Source organism: Acipenser ruthenus, chromosome 28, assembly GCF_902713425.1.
Source record: "Acipenser ruthenus chromosome 28, fAciRut3.2 maternal haplotype, whole genome shotgun sequence".
NCBI lineage: Eukaryota > Metazoa > Chordata > Actinopteri > Acipenseriformes > Acipenseridae > Acipenser > Acipenser ruthenus.
The window spans coordinates 52,501-63,831 of NC_081216.1; the positions used below are offsets into that span (position 1 = coordinate 52,501).

General features: G+C 42.6%; 1 protein-coding gene across 4 annotated transcripts in view; it reads left to right on the forward strand.

Annotated features, from left to right (window-relative positions):
- Positions 1-10,284, forward strand: part of LOC117971171 (progranulin-like) — a 12,333-nt gene extending 2,049 nt beyond the window's left edge. For 2 of the 4 annotated variants that reach the window (XM_034919195.2, XM_034919196.2), the window contains exons 4-19: positions 249-392; positions 1,078-1,162; positions 1,899-2,011; positions 2,448-2,595; positions 3,316-3,425; positions 3,668-3,797; positions 4,136-4,233; positions 4,711-4,947; positions 5,260-5,487; positions 5,778-5,919; positions 6,056-6,153; positions 6,369-6,596; positions 7,249-7,491; positions 7,930-8,163; positions 8,603-8,851; positions 9,515-10,284. In XM_034919195.2, coding sequence (XP_034775086.2) covers positions 249-392; positions 1,078-1,162; positions 1,899-2,011; positions 2,448-2,595; positions 3,316-3,425; positions 3,668-3,797; positions 4,136-4,233; positions 4,711-4,947; positions 5,260-5,487; positions 5,778-5,919; positions 6,056-6,153; positions 6,369-6,596; positions 7,249-7,491; positions 7,930-8,163; positions 8,603-8,851; positions 9,515-9,634 — 2,607 coding nt within the window. In that variant the 3' untranslated portion in view covers positions 9,635-10,284. The remainder of the gene's footprint in view (positions 1-248; positions 393-1,077; positions 1,163-1,898; positions 2,012-2,447; positions 2,596-3,315; positions 3,426-3,667; positions 3,798-4,135; positions 4,234-4,710; positions 4,948-5,259; positions 5,488-5,777; positions 5,920-6,055; positions 6,154-6,368; positions 6,597-7,248; positions 7,492-7,929; positions 8,164-8,602; positions 8,852-9,514) is intronic. The other 2 variants (XM_034919197.2, XM_059003214.1) reach the window with 2 other exon arrangements.
- Positions 10,285-11,331: the final 1,047 nt, after the last annotated feature.

The window sequence follows — 11,331 nt, forward strand, 5'->3', positions numbered from 1 at the left end:
TATACCGTGCGCAACACAATAAACAAGCTCTGTGGTTAATCTACAACACTGTTTTGTATCATGCTTTCGTGATACAACAGCATAATTGAGATTGTATCTTTGTAAATGCATATATATTTGATTTAGTTTTTCCTCATATTGAGGGTGGTAAATTTGGGCTGCATCTTCAATTCGAAGGAATACAGTTATTATTGGTATCTGTTTAACATATTCCAGTGTAGGTGAATGAAATTGGATTTGTTTTGCAGGGTGTCCGTTCTTCCCCCATGGTTCAGGCAGGCTCTCTGAATGGCATTTCTGAGACTGTATGCCCAGACAGCTCTCCATGCCCCTCTGAATACGCCTGCCTGCTCACCCCCACTGGAGTGTATGGCTGTTGCCCCCTTCCTCGGGTAATCCTCTCTAGAAGTGTCCCTTTATTGGGAGATGCAGCCCATGCTGAACTTAAACTGTTTATTTTTAAATATCATGGTCAAAATTGTGTTTCTGTCAAAACATGCTTGAATAATAATGTAGCCTGTGCAGTGTTAGTCTGGTTATATTACATACATTTTGCATGGGTGTTAACCCAATAACCAGCTGTGTAAGTCAGTAACTCGATTGCTGGTATGTGGTTTTTAAAAAAAAAAAAAAACCACAAAACGAGGTTGCTCTGGGTTTGCTGTGTGTTTATTGCAGTTGCTCTGAGGTGTGCTACAGCTAGTCACCTCTGTTCTTGTTGCCTTCCTGATGAAGATGTAACAGGCTAGATCAGCCAAATGGTCTTTTATAGAAGAGTCATCTAGTGATCTGTTACTTTAGATCAAGTGTCTAGTTTTTTTTTTTTGTTTAACGTTAGCCCTATAAGGACACTGGCTGATCTAGCCTGCAAAACGATGGCATGCAGCTATAAATCAACACCTGAACTACAAGGCTTATCAAAAAATAAAACCATGTTTGAGTAATTACATTAATTAAAACTATGATTCCAAACACCATCAAAAAGGTATTGGAACAGTACAAAATAAAACATTCGTCCAACAATTCTCTTGTCTGCTTTGTTTGGTGCCATGTAGCTCACCGCTCTGTCTTTCTCAGGGGCTGTCATGTGCTGATGGGAAACACTGTTGTCCAGAGGGCTATGAATGCAGCGATGATGGAAGCGCTTGCAATCGACATGCAGGTCTGACAATATACATGTTTTCGTTCCGTGCTAATGTAGGTCATTGGTTACGTGGTTTTGACAACTGCGTGATTTCATATGCTGAATACAAGAGGGTAACAAACCCTTAAAGGAATACTACTGCACGTGTGGGGACGATGTTGATGTTCCTGTTTTCCAGAAGTATGTGCTCATTTTGCATAATGCATTACAAAATACATGCTTTTGTTTTTAGGCTTCTTAATTTTCCATGCATTGCAGCTTGTCTAACTAACTGGGTACTGCCCCATTTATTTATACTGCCTTAGTCTCCAGTTGCATGCAAGTTCCTCAGTGCTGCTGTGCGTTCATTCTCAGAGGTCTCGGTTCCTCAGTGTTACTGTGTGTTCATTCTCAGAGGTCTCGGTTCCTCGGTGTTGCTGTGTGTTCATTCGCAGTGGTCTCTGTGTTGCTGTGTGTTCATTCGCAGTGGTCTCGGTGTTGCTGTGTGTTCATTCTCAGAGGTCTCGGTGTTGCTGTGTGTTCATTCTCAGAGGTCTCGGTTCCTCAGTGCTGCTGTGTGTTCATTCTCAGAGGTCTCGGTGTTGCTGTGTGTTCATTCTCAGAGGTCTCTGTTCCTCAGTGTTACTGTGTGTTCATTCTCAGAGGTCTCGGTTCCTCGGTGTTGCTGTGTGTTCATTCGCAGTGGTCTCGGTGTTGCTGTGTGTTCATTCTCAGAGGTCTCGGTTCCTCAGTGCTGCTGTGTGTTCATTCGCAGGGGTCTCGATTGTTAGCGCAGTGATTTGTCCGGATGAGGAATCGGAGTGTCCTGATGAGACGACCTGCTGTCAGCTGCCAGATGGGTCCTGGGGCTGCTGTCCAATGGTGAAGGTATGTGCAGAGTTCGTTCTTTCTTTCATGATTTTACTGTTGGTGGATCAGTGCCCTGTGATCAATTGGCTACATCTTAACCAGAGCACTAAACTTATAAAATGACCACAGAGCATTCTGACATTGTATTTCTTTCGTAGTATCCTGTTGCTGTATTTTTTTCTGCCCCCCAAGACTCATTTCCTGTTTTTGCACATTATTGTAGAATTGATTTTAAAGCTGTTTTGTAGTATTTGGGGTCAGGCAGGGTCAATTCATATCCCATTGTCTACAGGAAGAAGAGTCCTTGCCAAGCATACTGCATGTCCGTCTTTACCTTTCTTTTAATGCCAGACATTAAAGGGACAACAGAGTTGAATGGCATAGTGCTTTGAGAGAGAATGAAAGCTGTTATGCAGGTTCTGTTTCAATCTATCGTCTGTCTGTCTGTCTTCAGGCTGTGTGCTGTGATGATAAAGTGCACTGCTGTCCTGAGGGCACCAGGTGTGACATTGCCCACTCCAAGTGTGTGTCGCATGAGAGAGAGACCCCCATGTGGGGCAAACTGCCTGCAAGAAAGAGGGCGGACTGGGAGAACGATAAAGGTAAGCTAGTTTGAAAGGCCGAGGGGGATCGATCGTTCAGTTGAACAGTATTATAAAAGAGGTGCGAGTGCGTGCATGTCAAGCAGGTGCCACACTACAAGGACAGTCATGTTGGTAGACGGTTCCAAGACTGATCTTCAGAGTGTATCGCTGATGGCAAAACAAAGTGGTTGCAAAGCGAGACAGGCAGTGATGGAAAGACATTTTGAGAGACTGATATATTAATAACTAAATGGATCTCTCAAGACACCTTACAGCACCTTATGGAGTAAGGACCAATGCTGGTACAGTAGGTACAGGTCCTATTAAAGTATTCAGGCAGTGTGATAAAGTACCAGTGGGGATCCCCAGGCATTTTGGCCTTCCTCTCCCATGCTTGTGGGTGTTAAATTCTCGCACCAGCTAAATTATGGCTTTCTTCTACTTTTTATTTGCATTGTCAGGTGTTCATCCTCTCCCTCTCAAATTACAGACTTCAAATAACACATTATATAAAAAGATTTATTACACAGTTTACTAGCCTGCAGTTTACTCTTTAAAATGTGAATACTAAGCTGCACTGGATACAGTCCTTGTAGCTTTGATCAATGTCTGCAATAAAGTAAACCTAACTGGAAGTGGAAAGTTGACAGGAAATCCTAATGTAATAACTTTAAGTGGTGTGCTGTAACTGAGCCTCTTTTGCCACCCTGCATCCTGTCTGTCTTGTTCTTTTCTCAGTGACGAAGGCAGAATCTGTTGCTTGTCCAGATGGGAAGAGCCAGTGCCCAGATGGTACCACCTGCTGTCGAATGCCAAGTGGCCAGTACGGCTGCTGCCCAATACCCAATGTGAGTTGGCTTGTAGCTAACAGAATCGGTGTAGAAATCTCCCTGCTGTGTATTTCCATTCGCTATATAGGCATGCAGTTTTGAAATAAATGTGTTGCAGTAAGCGTTTTATTTCAATTTGATATACACTGATACCCCATTTCCACTGCCTGTCATGACATTTTCATGTTTTTCAACACGATTTCTGATTTTTGTATGGGTACTGTTCCTCGTTTTCTTATGTTTGGTTATTTTTCCCCCAGGCTGTATGCTGTACAGACCATGAACACTGCTGTCCTGCCGCCAGCACATGTGACCTGAAACATGACACGTGTACGTCTGCAAACGGAAAAACCCCGCTGCTTAAAAAGTTCCCCGCAATCGTAAGAGATGGTAAATTTTCCCTTTTGTATTTAATAAATGGGTTTAAGTTGACACCAGTTAATTATGTCTCTCTGACATGTTGCATGTCTTAATTATATATCTGTTACTTGGGTGTTGGACTTTATTCTGAGAGCTTTAAAGCACAGGGGAGCATCCGGGTGATTAAACAGGAAATTAGTGAATCTAAACAAGATGCATTAGTTAAGGTAATTGGTGTTGGTGTTTTCCAGGCACCACTAAACATTGTTTGATTTCTTCTCATCCTTTTTTTAATTTGATGCAATGACTGAGGAGGATGTTTTGCAAGTGTAATTGTCACGTTGTTTGCCACCGTGTTTGTTTCATAGCCAGTGGTGTGCAGTGCGATGACACAAGTGCGTGTGCTGATGGCTCTACCTGCTGCATGACGCGTGATGGAGGCTGGGCCTGCTGTCCTTTACCGAAGGTAAAACACATTCACTGTTGATGGGTCTTTTGAATAGAGAGCTTTCTGATACAGATATCTTCAGAAAGCCTATAGAATTGGAGATATCATTTTGGGCAGAGAACCAGAGAGCGAAGTCTAAACTTTGCAAAATGATACCTCTTATAATAAGCAACACCTTGCACGCAGATTACCTTACTATAAATTGTCTAGAACAATTGCTATTGCAGTCAGTGGCATTTATAAATTGGACTGCTGACCATTACTGGTCTAGCTGGTTCAAACGAGCAGATTCTAGATCTGCAACAGTCTTTTTGTTATAAATAATTCAATATTGGAGTCCTCGGAACATGATTGTAAACCACAAGGAAAGGTGAAAGCTACTTCCCTTTTAACAGCCCCATACATTTAAGATGTTTCTCACATTTGAGATATGTTTGTGTAGGAATGCGCCTGTAAAAATCTGATCCCCTTCATGCTTATCTGCTGCCCCTGCAGGCTGAGTGCTGCAATGACTCAATCCACTGCTGCCCCAATGGCTACACCTGTAACGTACCAGCAGCTTCTTGTCAAAAGGGGGCGCTGTCTTTTTCTTGGGTCTCGAGGATTCCAGTAATGAAGGCGAGCAGAACAGGAGAGGGAGACGTCAAGTGTGATGACATCACATCCTGTACCGACGGCACTACTTGCTGCAGGAACGAGGACTGGGGCTGGGGGTGCTGCCCCTACCCCAAGGTATGTGTTTAAATGCATTGGTGTGAAGTAAAATATTGTGTGGTTCCTTCAGCTTTCCCCTTTTACTGCTCTTGTGTAATTATTCCCCGCTGGGAGACAGACACACCTACAAACAGTGTGACTCTCACTATATAGGCTCACATATCTAAAGAACTGCTTATCTAATTGGGATGAGACTTGAGACATTTTTTTTTTTAGCACATGTTATTGAGTATCAGAATCTGGGGATATATGGAGGTCTTCGTTGGATTTTCTCATAAACTGCCTAAAAATAGACATGTGGGTCTGTATACACCCCTCCCCTCTTCCCAGGCTGTTTGCTGTGGTGACCACGAGCATTGCTGTCCAGAGGGCACCACCTGTGACCTTGCCGCTGGCACCTGTAACCAGGGTGGATTCTCTGTGCCATGGCTGGAGAAGATTCCTGTCCACACAAGCGAGCCCAACGAAGAGAAGTGTGACGACCAGACCAGCTGCCCCGATGGGAGCACTTGCTGTAAACTGAGCACTGGAGACTGGGTCTGCTGTCCACTGCCACGCGTAAGAAATACATACCAGTACAAATCTATCCAAGGCATCTGTATGTATATGGGGCACTTTATTTTTAAAGATGAAACTTCAAGTTCTTGAAACTAGTTTATGGTTTCGTTCTTAAATGAAAGGTCTGGTATTTAATAGATTAGGCTGTTTTGATAAAACTGAAATCTGCTTGGTTTAAGCGTTTATGCTATCTGAAATGGCTTGGCTGAGTTTTGATTAAACTACACATGGTGCATTGTCATGGGATTCTGTTGCCCCATGCCTTAAATGTTCTGCTTACTATTCCACAGGCTGTGTGCTGTGCAGACCGCGAACACTGCTGCCCCGAGGGAACCACGTGTGATACCGAACACAAGAAGTGTGTGTCTGCAGAGGGGGAAACCACGATGAGCAAGAAGTTTCCAGCTGTGAGGAAAAACTCCAACACTAAAGGTAACGATCTGTTCTGGAAACTGAGGGTAGTATTCTGGGCGGTGGCATAACCAGTGCTTGTTCTCTAGATAAAACTGTTCTGAAATAGGAATGTGTCGATCTCAATCAGCTAACCTTTTTTAGTTCTGTCTTCCAGCAGGTGATGTGGAGTGTGACGACAGAACCGCATGTCCTGATGGGACTACCTGCTGCAAGACTGCCAGTGGAAGCTGGACCTGCTGTCCTTTACTTAAGGTAGAGGACACACTAAGAACATATCTTGAATATGCTTGTGAAAAACTGTATGCCTGATCTGTCAGTAAGAAACTGTTGGCTTTTTATTACCTAATGCCTCTTTACCTACAATTGTTCTAATAGGCATATGGGAAATGCCCATGTGCTTGAATATGCTCCAATTCAAACAGACATAGAAACCCCTGTTCTATTAATTTTACCTCCCATGTCCCCAGGCTGTTTGCTGTGGTGACCACAAGCATTGCTGTCCAGAGGGCACCGTCTGTGACCTTGCCGCTGGCACCTGTGACCAGGGTGGATTCTCTGTGCCCTGGCTAGAGAAGATTCCTGTCCGCACAAGCGAGCCCAACGAAGAGAAGTGTGACGACCAGACCAGCTGCCCCGATGGGAGCACCTGCTGTAAACTGAGTACTGGAGACTGGGCCTGCTGTCCACTGCCACGTGTAAGTGAAGCCAGCATGTAAATACTGAGCAGCATGTGACCACGAGCAGGTGGCATGCCCGATGCCCAGGAGTGCTAACTGAACATGATTCCCCAGCAAAGAAGGCAAGGGTGCTGGACACCATTGTTAGCAGACTAACATGGGGTGTTGTGCTATGCATAGACTTTGAGGGCATCAAAAGGTACTGTTAATGTATTTTAAACTGCACAATAAGTGAAGTGCTTATTAGCTTTACTAACAACATCCGCCCGCCTTTTTCGTGCTGAGATTCTTTTGGTTTCTTCGCTTGTTGTTGGTGTGTGTGGTGTTGGTGGTTTTGTTTTTTTTTTCCTAATTCAGGACGTGGAAATATTTCAAATGGAATGCAAAACTGCTGCATCCTGCTTCCTTTGTGGGTCACATGGTCTGATTTTGCAGCTTACCATTGGCACGAGTTGGAATTACAAGACTAAGTGATTCGGTACCAGGAAGCAGCAGCAACATCTATTGCTTTGTATTTGTACTACTAGTGCTTGCAAGAGGAAATAAATAGATTTATCTTTAGGCCTAGACCTGCTGAAAGTGATAAAGTGTGTATCTATCTATCGACAGAGCTGTAGGTGGGGTTCCATTTAGCCCGGTACATTAACCCGTGAAATGGTTTGCTTGACAGGCTGTATGCTGCGATGATCACGAACACTGTTGCCCTAAAGGGTACGAGTGTGATGTTGAACAGCAGACCTGTGTCAAGCAAGGCCTAAGCATCCCCTGGGTGACAAAGAGACCCCCGATGAAGCTGCTGTCTGCAGCCGGAGCCCATGCAGACAAGAACATGTGTGACGAGCATACCTGCCCTAAGGAAATGACATGCTGCGAGATGGGAACAGGGAAGTGGGGCTGCTGCCCTCTACCGGACGTAAGTGGCATTACACCAAGCCAGTTTCATTACAGCCCTTTTCAGGTGTTTGGTTCAAACGGGTAACTAAACATCCAGTGCAACCTGTACCCAGCTAGAATTGTACAGTACCACAGAATCCCCCAGGATTCAGTCAACCCCCTTTTGGCTTGTTTCTCAAACATTGTGTGACCAAACCTTGACACTTGAAAGTTTGTCCACCTTTTTAACCTATATTTGTTTTGAAGAAGCTTCAAAATTAATTAAATAAACAAGATGAGCCCAGTTTGAACTGTTGAATTATTGACCTAAAAACAATTATAATTAACTGCTCCACAACTCTCTATTTGAAAAGCGAGTTTCCATAAATGTCTAATTCCATGCTTGCTGTTCAGCTTCAACCATAGAGGCAAGGGTTAATGGTGAGTTTGTTGTAAAACAGGTTGATTTCTGTTTCAGGCTGTGTGTTGCCAGGATGGATCTCACTGCTGCCCCTCGGGCTACACCTGTGACGTCACACAAAGATACTGTCAGAAAGGGGGCCACACGGTGCCTTGGTTCAGTAAGGTAGCTGCTTTTCAGAACCCCCTGTCTCTCTTGGATGTGAAGTGTGACCCACAGATGAGCTGCGCTGCTGGATCAACCTGCTGCAAACTGCCCACTGGCAAGTGGGGCTGCTGCCCACTGATCAAGGTGAGCCAGCACATTGACCCCCAACCCTGCAAGACTGATCAGAGCCGGCACTCAAGCTGGGTAGATTGAGAAATATAATGACCCCTATTGGAGCAGCAAAACCATTTGGAGAGAGAATTCCTCTTTAATTCTTCCACATTAATGGTGCACACTCTTGGCTTTAGACTTCTCAGTCAGATACTGAATCATAAAATGTAAAACTAAGCTGAGGAGAGAGATTGGAAGTGTCCTCTTATGACGAGCTGATCTTTCAATACGGTAGCTGATTTTTAACCCTAGCATCGCGATCACAGATAAAAGAACCTGCCGAAACATTTGTCTACTTTGCATGCAAATCTGTCTACCTGGCTGTGAGCTTGTTTAGAATTATGGATCAGTGTCTGGTTTTCTTTGTGCTTGCTGATTTTTATTTAATTTTTTTTTTTCTCTTCTGTTCCAGGCAGTGTGCTGTGAAGACCAGGAGCACTGCTGTCCCCAGGGTTACCAGTGCAACATGAAGACCAGCACCTGTGAAAGACAGAGCCCGGTCCTCCCCTGGGTCTTTCAGAAAGCTCCTCTCTACAGCCTGTCTGCTGCCACTCCTGACTCCAGGGGCAATGACAAGTGTGATGATCAGCACTACTGCTCAGGCCAGCAAACCTGCTGCAAGACTGCTGCTGGAACCTGGGGCTGCTGCCCCTACAGCCAGGTAATAGGGGCCCCTGTAAAACACTGAGAGGTGTCTCTGACTGTGCCTGAACAGATCTCAGATCTTAGACTGGAAGATACAGCTGCTCTTGCTCTCTAAGAAATGATTCTGAGCAGTTGTGTGTTGTGCCAAATGTAATAGTTGTTGTCAAGCTATTTCTAAGGAAAGCTTTAGGGGTGTATTCAGGATTTCATTGTTACCTTGCGCAGAGCAGGCTGCCGGTGTAAAGTGGGAACAAAAAGTGAAATAATCTGACTTGAATGGTTGTAAGAGTTGTGTAAAATAGTTGATCTTGATTTGTTATTCTGAGGAAGTTGTTCTGCTACATACTGGGTATTCGTTGAACAATGAACCTGGACTTTGTATTGTCAAGGGTTAAAATGGCCAATCATTTTGCATTGGTAGTAAAAGGAGTATATTTGAACGGCCATCCATGAGATTGCTAAGTGTACTTGACTTTAATTGTGTGATATATATAATGAGAACTACCATTGTACGTGAGAGCCTTGTTTGGCAGTCTTCTGTATCAGTCTGAAGGGGAGATGGTGCTCTTAGGGATGCAGTAAGTAATGCGTGTGTATCGGTGCACAAACAGGTCACAGCGCTTGTTTGTACAAGGTTGAAACCGGGCCCCATTTTCACTTTTTTTTTTTTTTTCTTCAGGGTGTCTGCTGTGATGATCTTCAGCACTGCTGTCCCGATCGCTACACCTGTGATGGGTCTGGTGGAAAGTGTGTTCAGAGGAATGGCCCGAGCTGGGATGTGTTATTCTCTGCAGTTTAACACCTTGTAATAAAGCCGTAAGCCATGCACGCCACATCCCTCCGAATTGGCAGCTGACAAAAAAAAAAAAAAAACACTAAACTATTTGGATTTCTAGTGTGAATTCACGAGTGGGGTATTTTCTTTACTGCTGTGATTGCATTGGTTAGCTTTGTTTTTGTGTTTTGTTGAACAAAGCTTTGGTGATAGTGTATTTGAAAAGTCACCCCTGTTCCAATTGCATTGCAGTTTTTCCACTTATTTTTAATTGGGTCATTTAATTACATTTGTCTATTGCAGTACAGCTGTACCATTTGAAATACAGCCCTATTCACAAAACTGTAACTCTATTAGTTATTTAAAAAATGCTCTGTTTTTAATTATGCTTTGTGAAATACTAGTATTTTAGTGAACTTGACTTTCAGTGGTACAGCTGTTTCAGATATACAAATACTTTGAATTGCTGTCGCTATAATGGCATTGTTCTGTGTTTGATTTCAGGGGCATCCCTGTCTTCTGTTCAGTACCTAAAGATAACTGGAATGTTTCCTGTTGATGCTGAAGTTTAAGTGTTTAATCCTAATAAATTGCATTTTTTATATTAAACAAAAATGATAAAGGAGCTGACCAACCTGATTTAATTGAAATAAAGAATATTTTGTCAATCTTAATGTTTTTAATGTGAAATAAATACATGCTGCAATTCAATACTTCAATTTGATTGGCAGTTAGGCTGGAATTTAGCTTGCTAATTTAAAAAAAAAAAAGTGTAGCTTGTACTGCCACAATTATCCTTTATTTTTTTTTATTTTATTTTTTCTGCTGATGGATTAAAGTAAGGCAAATAGCTACGCTGTCAAGACTTTACAGAATTACTTACAAGCTGTGATCTACACGCCACCAGGATAAGCCACAGATAGATATTTACGTGAGCATTTTCCTGTTTCTGGTTATCCATGGATTACCCCTATAAATAAGTGAATTTCCTGGTACAGTAAAATGCTCTCCCAAAACAAAAATCCAGCTGTGACTTCCAGCATGGTGTAGTCAAACATTTTGGCATGTACACTTATGAAATTCAGTACCTTGCACTGTTGATTAGTTGGCAAGATGTTACAGGTCACTATACTAATACTGGCAAAAGAGAAAAATTGATGATGAATTGAATAATATAGACTTCTTAAAAGGGCCATGAGTTTGAATAGGAAGTTAATTTATATCATCTTAGACATATTAGTAATTATATAGGTTGTTCAACAGCTCGACCCAGATCTGGAAGTTTAAATGGCCTTCTCTTGATTTATGTTTTATAACTAGTTAAATGTATTAAATTCATTTCAAGCAGCAGTTCATTTATATTGAATCCTATGAATTATCAGTAAGTGCTGCTTCATGTAGGTTACCACCATATAAGAAAGGAATGTTTCATGAACTGTGGTTTTACTTTGAACTGGATGCAGATTTTCGATAGGAAATGTAATTTTTTTCTTAGGCTTAATTTTTCAGTTTCATTTGTATAGAGTTTTTTGGTTTTATATTAATACACAGTGGTACTAATACCCCAATAAAGCATAGTAAAACACGTTCAGGTTTTCAGACTGGGCAGGTGTTAAGCTCATTGTAAAGCAATGCCTTTCCAAAAAAAAAAGGGATTGCATTCACTAACTGCAGGTTCTTTTTCTTTATTTTTGATTATGACTATATACCAGTGCAATCTG